Source organism: Natrix helvetica (genome assembly GCF_964273705.1).
Source record: "Natrix helvetica genome assembly, chromosome: 1".
NCBI lineage: Eukaryota > Metazoa > Chordata > Lepidosauria > Squamata > Natricidae > Natrix > Natrix helvetica.
The window spans coordinates 352,408,501-352,424,315 of NC_138548.1; the positions used below are offsets into that span (position 1 = coordinate 352,408,501).

The 15,815-nt window shown below is 42.1% G+C and overlaps 1 protein-coding gene across 1 annotated transcript; it reads right to left on the reverse strand.

Annotated features, from left to right (window-relative positions):
* Positions 1-8,449: 8,449 nt before the first annotated feature.
* Positions 8,450-15,815, reverse strand: LOC309385451 (uncharacterized protein). The gene is made up of 2 exons (XM_081939952.1): positions 15,703-15,815; positions 8,450-11,931 (listed from the first exon to the last, which is right to left on the reverse strand). Exon 2 carries the CDS (start codon positions 11,234-11,236, stop codon positions 9,605-9,607), a length of 1,632 nt encoding a protein of 543 aa, XP_081796078.1. The 5' UTR covers positions 11,237-11,931; positions 15,703-15,815; the 3' UTR covers positions 8,450-9,604.

The following is a 15,815-nucleotide window of genomic DNA, read 5'->3' on the forward strand; positions in this document are numbered from 1 at the left end:
AGGGAGACCAGTATGGATCCATTTCGAGCTATTTAGCTCTCATCAGCTAGCCATACCCTTACTGGGATTAGAACCTGGGCTGTATTACATATTAGGCAGGAGTCTTAGCCACTATGCCACAGGCTCTCCTCCTTTATCAGTTGAGCCAGGGAAATAAGTATGTATTTGTGTTACAACCCCTGGTATGCCCAAATATGGGAGGAAGCTCACTACTCCCTCCTTCTGTCCTTCGGCTCATTTATATTTGTGTTGTATTTGTGCTGATAAATTATTTATTTATCAGCACAAATACAACACAAATATAAAAAGGCAACATTAAAAATAAAAATATGGTTTTCTGCCTGGATGGTTTTCTGTGATGAACCGAAGGACAGAAGGAGGGAGTAGTGAGCTTCCTCCCATATTTGGGCATACCAGGGGTTGTAACACAAATACATATACATACATGCATACATACATACATACATACATACATACATACATACATATATATTGGATTGATGATATGAGAATTTGTGTAAATTGCAAGCGGGGACTAATGTGAGGAAGGACAAAGCTTTGTAACCAATTGACATACTGTATGTAACTGGAGGATGATTTTTATGCCTTGTGTGTGTCTATGTCTGCTTGTTTTATGTTTGTTTAAAAATAAAAAATAAAAAAAATACATATAATTGGGTTACTCTAAAGTTTAAAAAGATTATTACAGTGAAAGACCAGCATAATAAATGTGGGGTGTATTCAATTAAAAAGTAGAGAAATTAATCACAGGGTAAAAAATAGTAATTATACAACCCCCCCCCCCCCCAAAAAAAAGAGAGGCATAAATGACAGAGTATATATAAAAACAGTGGCCTAAATGGAACTAAGAGAACAGAGAAGAGCATAATATTTCTGTAGGGTGCATAAGGTTTAGCATGGGGCAGATTAAATCTATCACTTCAGTGCAAACAGTATGATGAGCTGGATGCTCCTTGAGATTACTTTATGGCACAGGTCGTCCATTATCTGCCCAATTTTAAGTGCTGCTCTGCAGAACCTGGCAACATGATACTCTATTTTGTACCAGAGCAATGCTCTCAAAGCAGCAGGGAGATGTAGAATTGTCCTGTGCGGCCTGAGTATTTATGCAGTATTGGAAAGATGAGCCCGACACTAATGTCTGTCTAATAGATCCCCTGGAGAAGCATGTGCTTCATTCTTTCTGTTTGTTCAGCTTCACAGGCACATTGTATTATAACCTGAGCTGTAATACTGACAGGGAGAACCCTTGAATTCTTTGGTGTCTTCTAAATTCAGGAAACTTTTTAGCAACTTCCACTGCTACTCAACATTCAAAGGATAAGAGGCACCTCCGAGCAAAGATCCCAACAGGAGTTGGTAGAAAACCTGAAGATCCTACATTCAAAAACAATAATTGTTTTCCTCTATATTCCAAAAGCATTTGCATACCATGGTCAACAACCTTTACATGTCAATTTTTTTGCGCTCTTGTCACTGCCCCAAACCTCCCTCCTACGTTCTCCATTCTACGCATCACTGTTCTTGCTTGACTCTTCACAATCTGAACAGGGATTCATCTTGCCCTGAATTTCTGAAAATATTAGGAAAATACGAACTCTCTGCTTGCATCATCTCATATTTGGGAAGCTACAATCACTAAGTAAATGCGTATGCGTCTGTCTGTCTGTCTGTCTGAAGATATATTAAGAGCCATGATGACGCAGTGGTTAGAGTGCAGTACTGCAGGCTACTTCTGCTATCTGCAGGCTGCAAGCAGTTTGACAGGCTCAAGGTTGATTCCGCTTTCCATCCATCCGAGGTAGGTAAAATGAGGAGCCAGACTGTTGAGGGCAATATGATGGCTCTGTAAACCACTTAGAGGGCTGTAAAAGCACTGTGAAGTGGGATATAAGTGTAAGTGCTATTGCTATATATTTAAGCATATGCAGGTTTCTTCACATCTGTATGTTGCTTTTCTATGACCCCACTTGTTCAATATGCAAAAAAAGCCTTTTGGCAGCAATTGTGCTTTTTTTGCAAAAGGGAATATCCACTACCTTTTCCTGATAGCCACACACAAGTGGTTAACCTTGATCAAGCTAACCTTTTTCATTTCATTTCCTTTCTCTCCTCCCTCATGCCTAATACTGAGACGTGCCTAGCTAAAATTAAATACTTAATTTCCCAGCCATACTTCTAAAGGCAACTCAGAAATGGAATTCAAGCCTTCCCTACAGTCATCACCTTGTGCTTCGTATGGATTTTTTTGTGTGCAGTAAGAGAGGAATAATGTGTGAAGCATCGGCCACACTCGGGGCACTTGAAAGGTTTCTCACCTGTGTGTAAAGCTACATGATTTATAAGGTTAGTTCTAGTACTGAAACCTTTTCCACAGTCAGGACATTCAAAGGGTTTTTCTCCTGTGTGTGTCCTCTGGTGTATCACCAGGCCAGAATACCAACTGAAACATTTTCCACAGTCCAGACACTTATACGGTTTCTCCCCTGTGTGGGTCCTCTGGTGTTTCACAAGCTTGGAATTCTGACTGAAACTTTTCCCACAATCAGGACATTCAAAGGGTTTCTCTCCTCTGTGAGTCTTCAAGTGTTTCACAAAGTCGCAATTATGACTGAAACTTTTCACGCAATCTGGACACTTGTACCGTTTCTCCCGAGTGTGAATCCTCAGATGTTTAACAAGACTGGAATTCTGACTGAAAGCTTTCCCACAATCTGGACACTCATATGGCTTCTCCCCTGTGTGAGTCCTCTGGTGCATCATCAGGTTGGAATTACAGGAGAAACATTTCCCACAATCTGGACACTTGTACCTTTTCTCCCGAGTGTGAGTCCTCAGGTGTTTAACAAGATGGGAATTCTGGCTGAAACATTTCCCACAATCTGGACACTCATACGGTTTCTCCCCTGTGTGAGTCCTCCGGTGTTTCACAAGGTTGGAATTATGACTGAAAGCTTTCCCACAATATGGACATTCATAGGGTTTCTCTCCTGTGTGAGTCCTCTGGTGAATCACCAGGTTGGAATTGTGACTGAAATCTTTTCCACAATCTGGACACTCATACACTTTCTCCCTTGTGTGTGTCCTCCGGTGTGTCACCAAGTGGGAATTCTGACTGAAGCCTTTCCCACAATCTGGACACTCAAAAGGTTTCTCTCCTGTGTGTGTCCTCTGGTGTGTCACCAGGTGAGAATTCCGACTGAAAGTTTTCCCACAATCAGAACAACCAAATGACTTCCCTCCCATCTCAAAGCTTGTACCACATTGAGGGCAAAGGATGGGCTTTTCTTCAGTGTGGTTTCCTTTCGTGTACAATCAGGTGTGATCTGCTCTCTGTGCATTTCCCACAGATTGATGCTTTTGGATTCTCAAGGTCAAAAATATTTTGGATCCCTTCTTGGATGTTGCTTTCATTCAAGCTATTCTTTCTTCACAGGACAAGGCTTGTATAACTACATGTCCAATGTGATTATACAAATGACCCCTTCCTCCCCATTGATTTCCAGATTATTTCCATTTTTCTGAATTAACAAATTATCCCGTTTGACCTTTTTCTGCAGTGTTTCCTTGAGTTCCACATACACAGTTTTTTCCAGCTCAAAATTCTCTTCTTGTTATTCTCTCTTTTGTCTGTCACCTTCCTGAGGAAGAATTTTGTGCTTTTCTGAAGGAGGCTTCATTGCTGGCTTCATTTGCTTTCTTTTTTAATGCTGATTTGGATTCTCACTTGTGTGGAATTCTCTTCCTGGCATTCTCTTTGTCTATAAAATGGACATAAACCCTCAGTTTAATGGTTGTTTATAAAGTTGCTACAGAACATGTGAAAACAGCAAGAGAGAAAAGCATACATTATAATGAAAAAGCTAACATGCTAAAGTGCTAGATTAACCTCTAACATTAACTATGATTCATTTGACCCATAGAAGACTAGCGAGATCCAAGTTCAAATATCCACACAAACATTAAATTCCCTTCTGGACTTCAGTAGATCACAGCACTGCAAACTGTTATTTTCAAATATATGAGAAAATGCTGAGAACAGATTATATAAATTTGTCATAGACACTTTTCAGAGGCACAATTTAGAGTGTTTTAACAAACTGCATCCCTGTTTGGTTTGGTGGCAGCAGCACTTCAGATAGAAAGTCCATAACAGAGAGTGGTAAGGACAGCCGAGAAGATTATAGAAAGCTCGCTTTCTGTCATTTAGGATACTGCTTATAAGCGCTGTATGTTTAGAGCTCAAAGCATTGTTAGGGACCCCACATGCCCACTTCACAGTCTGTTTCTGTTGCTTCCCTCTGGGACGACGTATCGAAGTATTTCTAGCAGGACTACCTCATTCTGTAACAGCTTTGCTCCCTACGCCACCCATCTGGTAAACTCGCAGGATTCAATTTTCTCGCCAAATACATGTATACCTCCGAACTAGACTGTGTTGTTTCATTGTGTCATATAATATATGTGGTTGTATGTGTAGTTTTGTATGTAATTATTTTGTCATGCTTCTGTAGTGCATATTAGAGGCGATGACCCTTTGAGAAGTGTATGCAATGAAATTTCATTATAAATGTATGCCGATTAATGTACCTTCAAAGTGATAATAAAGTTAGTCTAAGCCTAAAGATTTCCCTGCATTCCTTTTTGACTGTACTCATCTCCACTATAATAGGTATATACTACAGGCCACCTATCCAAGCAGGAGAACCCAACAAGCAGCACTGGAGCAAAATTTGGAGAGGGAAGGAATATGCTGCAACAGCTGATATGTTTCAGCCTGTTTCTTCTCTATACACTGAGGAGGAAACCAATCAGCCCTCCTTACTCCTGGCCTCTCCTCCGACCTGCCCTCCACTCACCTTCCAGCTGCTGAAGTCCTGGGAAGAGCCGGAGAGGCGCCCTCCACGCCTCCGTCCTCCCACGGGTCAGCCGGAAGAGGAGAATCCTCTGTGCTTCTCTCTTTCAAATCCTCTCTAGAAATCCAGTACTCTATTGTTTCAACACCTTTCGGCTCCGTCGCTCCCTTTCCCGTTGGATGTCGGAACTCAGCAACCATCGATGCCGCTCTACTGTATTGACCCGCTTCCTACCGGTAGTCGCCTGGTGTTATTAATTGCATGGAGCGCCCTCTAGCGTCACAAGGCTGAAAAACACCCTCGTTTGCAAGATTTTTGATCGATTACTATATGCGCCGATAAGTGGTTTTCAACAGTGCCGACCACATCGATAGCTTCACTTTGGATTATTAATCCCTAACCTGTACTTTCGTGTCTCTCAAGGATGTATTCATAGCTACTACAACTGACGCAGCGGGCTCTTGTCAAACCAACATTCGCGGAGGCGGGGGACGGACCATGTCCACACAATCATTAACAAGTACACATCATTTGTGGACGGGTGAATTCTGTTCCAGGAAGTTATTCGTCCTGGGGAGCAAGGATAACTCCTCAAAACCTACTTTTGCCAACTGAGGGAAGTTTGAAGAGTGGAGGTTGAGTCTACTTAGTTGCTGGCCCCTAAAAGTTCATGAAATTCTTTTCTAGTGTGGACCTAAATGATTGCCAGTTTCATCATATTAATAGAATAGCGAAACCTGGGACAAAGCAGAAAACGTCCACTAGCATCACATCTGAACCACATCTACATAGGAATTTTAACTGGCTTTGCCACTAAACATTCCTTGGGAAGTATACATCTCACTAGAGAGCAGAATGTGTCAGAGCACCCTTCCCAATCTCCAGTGGAGTTAAATTTCAGCCTTATCATTCTCAAGCAATTTGGGCTGAAGACTTGGAGGAAACTACGGTAGTTTGCAGAAAGCTGTGGCTTCGCGCAGACCTTGAGGTACTCCGTTCAAGTCTAGGATTAAGGCACAGAGCAACCACTGCCGAAAATCCTTGCCAAGAAAAATGCAGAGAAAGCAGTCCAGCCAGTCCCCAGGTGTTAACTCTGACTTGAAGGCACTTTTTAATTTAATTTAATTTAATTAGCACTTCTAGACCGCCCCCTCTCCCAAAAGGGACTCGGGGCGGTGTACAGTCCATATCAAAAACATCATAAATAAAATTTAAACAATTAAAATTATTAAATGGATAAATACATAAATAAGAGGAGGATAAAAATAGACAGAACTGTAATTGCTAAATGAATAATTTAAAATATACAAAATTTAAAACCCCAGTGTCCTATAAAATTAAGTCCCCTAAAAAACCAGTAGGAAATATATATGCCAGGAGGTAGACGTTAAAAATTATGCCAGGCCAGCCAGTCGGAACAGGTGTGTCTTCAGTTTCTGCCGGAAGGAGCGGAAGTCAGTGGTGGTTCTAATGTCGGGGGGGAGGTCATTCCAGAGGGTTGGGCCCATCACAGAGAAGGCCCTACTCCTTGGTGTCGCCCGTTGGCATTGCCTAGTGGACGGCACCATGAGAAGCCCCTCCCTGTGAGAGCGAATTGGCCGCAGGGATGTATGTGGGAGGATGCGATCCCGCAGGTAACTAGGCCCTATGCCATGGAGCGCTTTGAAGATGGTGGTCAAAACCTTGAAACGCACCCGAAAGACCACAGGTAGCCAGTGCAGCTCGCACTTAAAAGAAACATTGGGTGTCAGGGTCAAAGACAGGGGATTAAAAGTGCAAAATTCCAGTTCAGTGTTAGGTCAGGCATGAAAAGTAGCTTCAGGAAGCTATGGTGGGGAATCTCCATCTCCACCATATTAGATTTGCATCCAAAATGGCTACGGAGGGTGCCTTTTTGGTGCAGTGGTTAGAGTGCAGTACTGCAGGCTACTTCTGACTGCCGGCTACCTGCAATTTCGCAGTTCAAATCTCACCAGGCTCAAGGTTGATTCAGCCTTCCATCCTTCCAAGGTGGGTAAAATGAGAAACCAGATTGTTGGGGGCAATAGACTGACCCTGTAAACTGCTTAGAGTGGGCTGTAAAGCATTGTAAAGTGGTATATAAATCAAAGTGCTATTGCTATTTACACTATTTACAAAGTGGAGAGGGGCCTTCTTGAACCTAATACACCCCTCTGCACTTCCACTGACTGTGCAGTTACCTCTTACCCATTACTTTGCACCCCACTGCACCCTTCCTATTTTATCTTGCACCCTATATACCCTCCATGATTCATGCAGATGATTCGTGCAGAGCCTCTTGTTCATCCTGCACACCTTTTCAGACCCACCTGGTGCCTTTCATGCAACTGCTTTCTCATACAGACTTCTCAACTTTGCCCCCCATCCCATCCCCATCCACGTCTGTCACTCCCACAACCAACAGGATCCAACACCATCCTTCCTGACATAAGACTTATAAGTTGCTGCCGGTTTCTGCTGTGGCTTTTCTTGTGGAAAGTTGGCAGGAAGTTTCCTTGTGTAACTACTATAGGATTCAGTTAATGATAATTGGAATTTCACAGATTGGCAATGCTAAGCAATGCAGTGACCTTATCACCTAGGGATAAAAAATTTAATTGTCGTTATTGTAAATTGAGGAATACCTGCACTGTACCTAGTGGCATCCTATTGCTATTTCCAATTTTTCCCCATCTGGCACCTCTGAAAATTAGTGGAAAATGCAGGAAATTCCCTTATTTAGATTGGCCAGGTGACTTAGAGAATTAGTGTCGAGTAAGCAGCTCCCCATTATTCTCCATATAATGTTTTATTTCTTTAAAATAGCTTTAATCTTTTCTTCTGAATTAAGGGAGTCTTTCTCCGACTGTAGACTGCCAGTTTCTGGCCTGGCCTTGGGGACCAGCTCCTTTGGCTATGAAATTGCCTGTTGCTGAATTTTTCTTGATTTTATGAGTTACAGTTATATAGTGTTTGTAGGTTTTCTGGGATCTCATTAAGCTACTCATTCTACTATAAGGGGGTGGGTTAGTTACATGTTGGGAATTCCACCATTCTCTTTGTATCAGTTTCAGATTGTCTACTTTGAACCTTTGCCTAATGAAATCCAATGCCTTATTTCACAAATGATAATCAAAAGAAACACACGCTTTGCAATGAACACTTGCAGTATTGTCATGTTATTGTTCTTCCTCACCTTACGCTCAAATCCATTGACGTTCTTTCTTGTGATGTGGTATTTTGGTTGTACATGGGAGGCACATCCCAAAAGAAAAATAAGTCTTTAAAAAAAATGATAATCAAAGGAAACACGCTCTTTGCAATGAACTCTTGCAGTAGCCAGGCAACTATGAACTCTTCCAACTTTTCCACTTCCCATACTCTGTGGTAATGTCCCATTTTGTTCCGCAAAGACCTCAGAATGTTGTAGCCGCTAAGAGTCTGCATTACAGAATTCCCACGCATTTTAGTACCCAAACCATAAAAGGATGACAACAGATGTGCTCAGAAGTAACACCAAAAAGAAAGAATTAAATATGACAACAATTAAATATAATTGGATTATTTTAAAGTTTAAAAAGTTTGATACAGTGGAAGGCCAACACAATGGACATGGGGTGTATTCAGTTAAAAAGTAGAGAAAGTAATCACAGGGTAAAAATAGCAATTATACAAAAATACAAAGGAGGCATAAATGACAAGAGTATATATAAAAATTGTGGCCTAAATGGAACAAAGAGAACAGGGAAGAGCATAAAATCCCTGTAGGGTGCACTCAGTATGATGAGTTGGATGCTCCTTAAGACTACTTTATGGCACAGGTCGTCCATTATCTGCCCAATTTTAAGTGCTGCTCTGCAGAACCTGGCAACATGATACTGCATTTTGTACCGGAGCAACTCTCTCAAAACAGCAGGGAGATGTAGAATTGTCCTGTGTGGCCTGAGTATTTATGCAGTATTGGAAAGATGAGCCCGACACTAATGTCTGTCTAATAGATCCCCTGGAGAAGCATGTGCTTCGTTCTTTCTGTTTGTTCAGGTCCACAGGAACATTGTATTATAACCTGAGCTGTAACACTGACAGGGAGAATCCTTGAATTCTTTGGTGTCTTCTAAATTCAGGAAACTTTTTAGCAACTTCCACTGCTATCCAGCATTCACCACCACCAGCATTCAAAGGATAACAAGAGCCACCTCCAAACAAAGATCACAGCAAGATTTGGTAGAAAACGTGAAGATCCTACACCCAAAAACCACAATCCATTTTTCTCTACAATATTCCAACAGCATTTGCATATCATGTTCAACAACTTTACATGTGAAATTTTTGTGTTCCTCTTACTGTCCCAAACCTCTCGTTTTTCATCCTGCACATCACCGTTCTGTCCTTCACTGTTCTTGCACTGAATTTCTGAAAATGTTAGAAAAAAATAACCGCTGAACCTCTTACCTCTCCTCTCCCATTACCTGATATTTGAGGAGCTACAATCACTAAATAAATCAGAATGGTATTTTTGCAAACTACTTAGCCAGAAAAGAAATGGAACTGGAAAATATTAAGTTTGATAAAGGCTATATGTACTTAGTTTTTATAAAAAATAATATTTTCCACTTCCATTGTTTTCTTTCCTTCCTCATGCCTAATATTGAGACATCTTTAACTAAGCTGAATAAGGCCAGAAATTATATCGTTAATTTCTTAGTTGCATTCCAAAGCAAAGCAATTCAAGCCTTCTCTTCACTCACCACTTTCTCCTTCAAGTGGATTTTCTTGTGTACAGTAAGGGAGGATTTTTGTGCAAAGCATCGCCCACACTCTGGGCATTTGAAACGTTTCTCCCCTGTGTGTAAACCTGCATGAGTAATAAGATTAGTCTTAGTACTGAAATCTTTCCCACAGACCGGGCACTCATATGGTTTCTCTCCTGTGTGTGTCCTCTTGTGTACCACCAAGTCAGAATGTCGACTGAAACTTTTCCCACAACTAGGACAGTCATATAGTTTCTCCCCCGTGTGAGTCCTCTGGTGTATCACCAGGCCAGAATTCCAACTGAAACATTTCCCACACTCCAGACACTTGTATGGTTTTTCCCCAGTGTGAGTCCTCTGGTGTAACACCAGGTGGTAATTTGTATTGAAAGTTTTCCAGCAAATCAGACACCTGTATGGTTTCTTCCCAGTGTGCATCCTCTGGTGTATCACCAGATATGAACGGCAACTGAAACATTTACCACAATCTCGACATTCATATGGTTTCTCTCCCGTATGAGTTCTCTGGTGTTTCACAAGATCAGAATTCTGACTGAAAGTTTTCTCACAATCCAGACACTTGTACGGTTTGCTCCCCCTGTGAGTCCTCTGGTGTTTCATAAAGTCAGAATTCCCACAGAAATTATTCCCACACGCTGAACACTCATACACTTTGCCGCCAGCTTTAGACCTCTGGTGTATTATCAATTGGGAATTCCGACTGAAATTTTTCCCACAAGCCAGACACTTGTATGGTTTCTCCCCAGTGTGAGTCCTTTGGTGTAAAACCAAGTAGTAGCTCCTACTGAAAGTCTTCCCACAATCCAGACACCTGTATGGTTTCTCCCCAGTGTGCATCCTCTGGTGTACCACCAGGTATGAACGGCGAATGAAACATTTACCACAATCTCGACATTCATACGGCTTCTCTCCCGTATGAATTCTCTGGTGTTTCACAAGATCGGAATTCCGACTGAAAGTTTTCTCACAATCCAGACATTTGTATGGTTTCTTCCTTCCATGACTCCTCTGGTGTTTCATAAAATCAGAATTCCCACAGAAACTATTCCCACAATCTGAGCACTCATACACTTTGCCCCCAACGTTAGACCTCTGGTGTATTATCAATTGGGAATTCCGACTGAAACTTTTCCCACAATCCAGACACTTGTATGGTTTCTCCCCAGTGTGAGTCCTCTGGTGTAACACCAGGCAGTAATTCCTACTGAAGGTCTTCCCGCAATCTAGACAACTGTATGGTTTCTCCCCAGTGTGCATCCTCTGGTGTACAACCAGGGAGGAACTGCGACTGAAACATTTACCACAATCTGGACATTCATATGGTTTCTCTCCTGTATGAGTTCTCTGGTGTTTCACAAGATCGGCATTCCGACTGAACGTTTTCTCACAATCCAGACAATTGTATGGCTTCTTCCCTCGGTGAGTCCTCTGGTGTTTCACAAGGGCAGAACTATCACTGAAACTTTCCTCACAATCAGGACACTCGTACGCTTTCTCTCTTGTGTGAGTCCTGTGGTGTTTCACAAGGTCGGAATTCCGAATGAAACTTTCCTCACAATCAGGACACTCGTATGGTTTCACCTCCATGTGAGTCCTCTGGCGTAGAACTAAGCATTATTTCCATCTGAAAGTTTTCTCACAATCCAGACACTTGTACGGTGTCCACCCTCCATGAATCCTATGGTGATTCATTTGGGAATTATGACCGAAACTTTCCCCACAATCCAGAAACTCATATGGTATCTCCCCTGGGTAAACTCTCTTGTGTATTATTAGAGTGATTGCTTTCTAAAGCGTTTGCCCCATTGAGAGCACTGGGGGGGGGGTGTTCAGTAGTGGTCCTTTCATGCATAATCAGGTATGATCTGTAATCTGTGCTTTTCCCACAATATACACATCTTTCCCACCAGTGTTATTTTTGGATTGTGGAGATAAAAAATATTGCCACATAGGCAGAAAGTGATGCCATCCAAATGTTCCCTTCCTCCCCACTGATTTCCAGACATTTTCCCCATTTTCTGAATTTGGAAATGATCTCCCTTGACCTTTTTGATCCCCCTTGACCTTTTTGTTTCTTCCAGAGACTCAATTATGTCCAGCTCAAAACTCTTTCCCTGTTATTCTCTCTTTTGTCTGATACTTGCTGGGATAGTGGAGGACTTTTGTGGTTTTTTTCTGGGAGAAGTGAAAAATACTTTAATTGCTGGCTGGATTTGCTTTTCCTTTTAAATACTGCTTGTGCTTCTCACTTTGCATGATGGTCTTCTGGGCATCCTTTATATCTATAAAATTCACATAAAAGTGTTAGCTTAATTCTTGTGTATAAATAGATGCATAAGATGTGAAAACAGCAGGGGAAAAAATTAGAATAAAACAGCAAACATGCCATAATACTCAAGTTATTGTTTATATTAGCACAACACCAGAAATTGCTGGGAAAGCAAGGAGTTGCTCACTATGAGCTGCAGAGAACTGGGATTTCCTCCAGTTGATCAATCTAGCGTTCCACATGCCTATCAGGCCGTGAATCTTACAACTAAAAACCGAAACAAGAGACTATCTAATTGTATCTGGGCAAACATTGAAGAGCCCTGGAGGAAGAGGCTAGCCCTGTGATGACCTGCAAAGTATGTGCTATATTTGTATTCCTTCCTGTGGAGTACACAAATTATGAGGGGTCCTTGTTGCTCTCTGAGGTGGGTTGTTTTCTTGAAGATGTTTCATTACCCGAATTGGACAACACCATCAATGCTAATAAGGAGTAGGGATTTGCTTTCAGTTTATATTCTAGTGCCGTGATGGCAAACCTATGGCACACGTACCACAGGGGGCATGCGGCCATGTGAGGCATTGCCCTGTCAGCTCCAGCGCGCATGCATGTGCTGGCCAGCTGATTTTCGTCCTTGATTTTTGGCCGTTTTTCATCCTCCAGAGGCTTTCCCGAAGCCTCGGGAGGGTGAAAAACCGCCTAATGCGCAAACCGGAAGTCTGTTCCCAAACTCTGGTCAAGTTTAGCTGTGCTACTAGGATTTTTTTTTCACATTTACTTAATTGCCTCTTACAGCAAAAACCTTACAAAGCATCAAAAGGATCTCATTGTTGGAAGGTATCAGCCAGGAGAAGGGTACAAAACAATTTCCACAGCATTGGATATACCATGGAACACCGTGAAGACAGCCATCAACAAGTGGAAAAAATATGGCTCAACAGTGACATTATGAAGAACTGGGTGTCCCTCCAAAATTGAGGGGAAAAGAACAAGAAAACTGGTCTGAGATGCTGCCAAGAGGCCTACAACATTAAATGAGGTGCAGGAATTTCTGGCATGTACTAGCTGTGTGCTACATGTGAAAACTATCTCCTGTATTCTTCACATGTTGGGGCTGTGCAGTAAACAGGAGCATTTTTTCTTACAAAGGAAAACATCTGCGCTTGGCTACATCTGGCAAAAACCTGCCTCAAGTCTGGCTAAAGCATGTGGGGAAATGGGTTATAGTCATGTTGTGGCCCACCAGCAGCCAGCAGAGCTGGCAGCGGATTCGGGCAGTGAGGAGGTTGGGGTGGAACATGGGCCAGTCCTGGAGTCTGAGGAAGGCTTTGATGAGGGCTCTGTGTCGGAGGCAGAGAGGGGGGCAGGGCCGTCTGACAGTTATCAGCTGCTTTCAGAGTCAGACATCAGTGAAGCAGACGAACAGCTGGAGCCTGTTCCCAGTGTGCGCATGCGCAGATTGCCAGACGAAGGGAACAGTTAAAGAACAGGGGTTGACTTGGGAGAAAGGCCAGACGATGAATGGCCCCTCCCAGAGAAAATAAAAGAGGAGCGAAAAGGGGAGCGGAGTTTGCAGGAGACAATTGGTTCGCTTAATTGGTTCGTGACTCTCCGAGACTCCTTGCCAAGTTTTGCAGATATCGGCCTGTCAGTTCTCCAAACAAGATTAAGGTGTGTGACCGTAAATCCTACTTTGAAAGACTTTGCCATCTGTGAAGGAGCAGAATTCACCGTAAATTAATAAAAGGGTTTTTTTGCCGGGACAAGGAGTTTGTTTCATGCTCTTGGGAAGCCTCGGTCAGAACAGGTCAGTTGAGACCAAGGTTGAACTTTCTGGCTAATTCCAAAAAGTATGGTTGATGCAAAAACAACACGGCGCATAACCAAAAATACACGATATCTACAGTGATGCATGGTGGTGGCAGCATTATCCTTTGGGGCTGTTTTTCTTCAGCTGATACTGGGCTTTATTCAAGGTAGAGGGAATTATGAACAATTCCAAATGTCAGTCCGTTTTATTACAGAACCTTCGGACCTCTGCTAAAATGCTAAAGGGGAAGAGGCATTTCACCTCTCCACATGACAACAACCCAAAGCATACCTCTAAAACAATGAAAAAATGGCTTCACCAGAAGAGGATAATTTTTTTAATGGCCCTGCCAGAGCTTGGACCTTAATCCACCTGAAAAGCTGCTGGGTGACCTGAAGAAGACTGTGCACAATTCCCTCACAAATCTTATAGTTTGGAACATTTGTGCAAGGAAGAGTGAGCAAGATGCGCTCTGCTGATAGGCTCCTACCCAAAATGCTGAATGCTGTCATAAAATCAAAAGGTGATTCAACAAAATATTACTTTAACACATTTATGTTACGTAAGTTTTTTACTTTTTTCCCCCTCCCCCCCCAAAAAGTTCTGTTTTTCAATTGAATTGTACAGCTTATATATTACATTAAAGGTGGGGAAAATTGTTCCACTGATTAATTATTCTGTCAGGACATTTCTCCTCAGTTCTAAGTTGCTTCTCTCCTTGGATTAGTTTCCACCCATTGCTTCTTGTTCTACCCTCAGGTGCCTTGGAGAATAGTTTGACTCCCTCTTCTTTGTGGCAACCTCTGAGATATTGGAACACTGCTATCATGTCTCCCCTAGTCCTTCTTTCTCTTAAGCTAAACATACCCAGTTCCTGCAACCGTTCTTCGTATGTTTTAGTCTCCAGTCCCCTAATCATCTTTGTTGCTCTTCTCTGCACTCTTTCTAGAGTCTCCACATCTTTTTTACATCGTGGTGGTGACCAAAACTGGGTACAGTATTCCCAGATGTCCTAGAGCACCATCACTTTAGTATCGAGGCAAGCTGGAAATAATTCTTTCAAATATTTTATTTGGTGATCATGTCATTTTTAAACTTTTGTTGTTGTTCCCTTTTAGTTTTTCTTTGTTGTTGTTGTAATTTTGTATTTTAACCTTTTTATTTTTTCAAATGTAATAAAATCTTTTTTTTAAAAAAACCAAGAAGGCCAAAAGGCTAGAATAATCTTTAAAATTAAAATTAATGGTTCATTTGACACATGGAAGACTAACAAGATCCAGGGTAAATCACAAATTGTAAATCGTTATCAAATATATCTGGAAATACTGAGGACATAAAATTATACAGATACATGAACAAAAATACACAGACAAATAGACCCACATGTTGAAAATCCATATGTATTTCAGCCTGAAAAATTTCAGTGTCTCAAAAGTGGGTATGCTCAAACTTTTAAATCTAATTTTTAGAGCAGTGGAGAGGGTAGCCTCTACAGATGAAATGCTTGTGGGAGCTTCATTACTTGAGACTTTCAAGAAGAGATTGGACTGCCATTTGTCAGAAATGGTGTAGACTCCTGCTTGAGGAAGGGGGGGGTTGGACTAGATGACCTATAAGGTCCCTTCCAACTCTGTTCATCTGTTAAATGGTGCCCAGAGCCTCTGCCAGATTTAAAGCACCAGTTTTGCCCACGAAACTCTTCACTGGCCAAGAAAACAACACCCTCATTTTTTTTAAAAAAAATCTCACAACTCTAACATGAAGGAAACATTTAAATCTCCTAACCAGAAGAAAATGGATGAGACCGATTTTAAATCGTGCAGCACCATTAGAATAAAATTTGAGGAGGGAAGAAATACGCAGCAGCTGAATATGTGTCAGCCTAGTAGTTCCTTCCCCTGCATCTACGTCCGTGGAGGAAACCAAACAGCCCGACTTGCTCCCCGCTTCTCTTCCGACTTGTCCTCAACTCACCTTCCAGCTGCTGCTGCTTCGGACCCGGGAAGAGCACGAGACCGGCTCTCTCCAGGCTTCCATCCTCCCGTGGATGAGCCAGAAGAGGAAGTTCCTCTAGGCTTCTCCTCGCC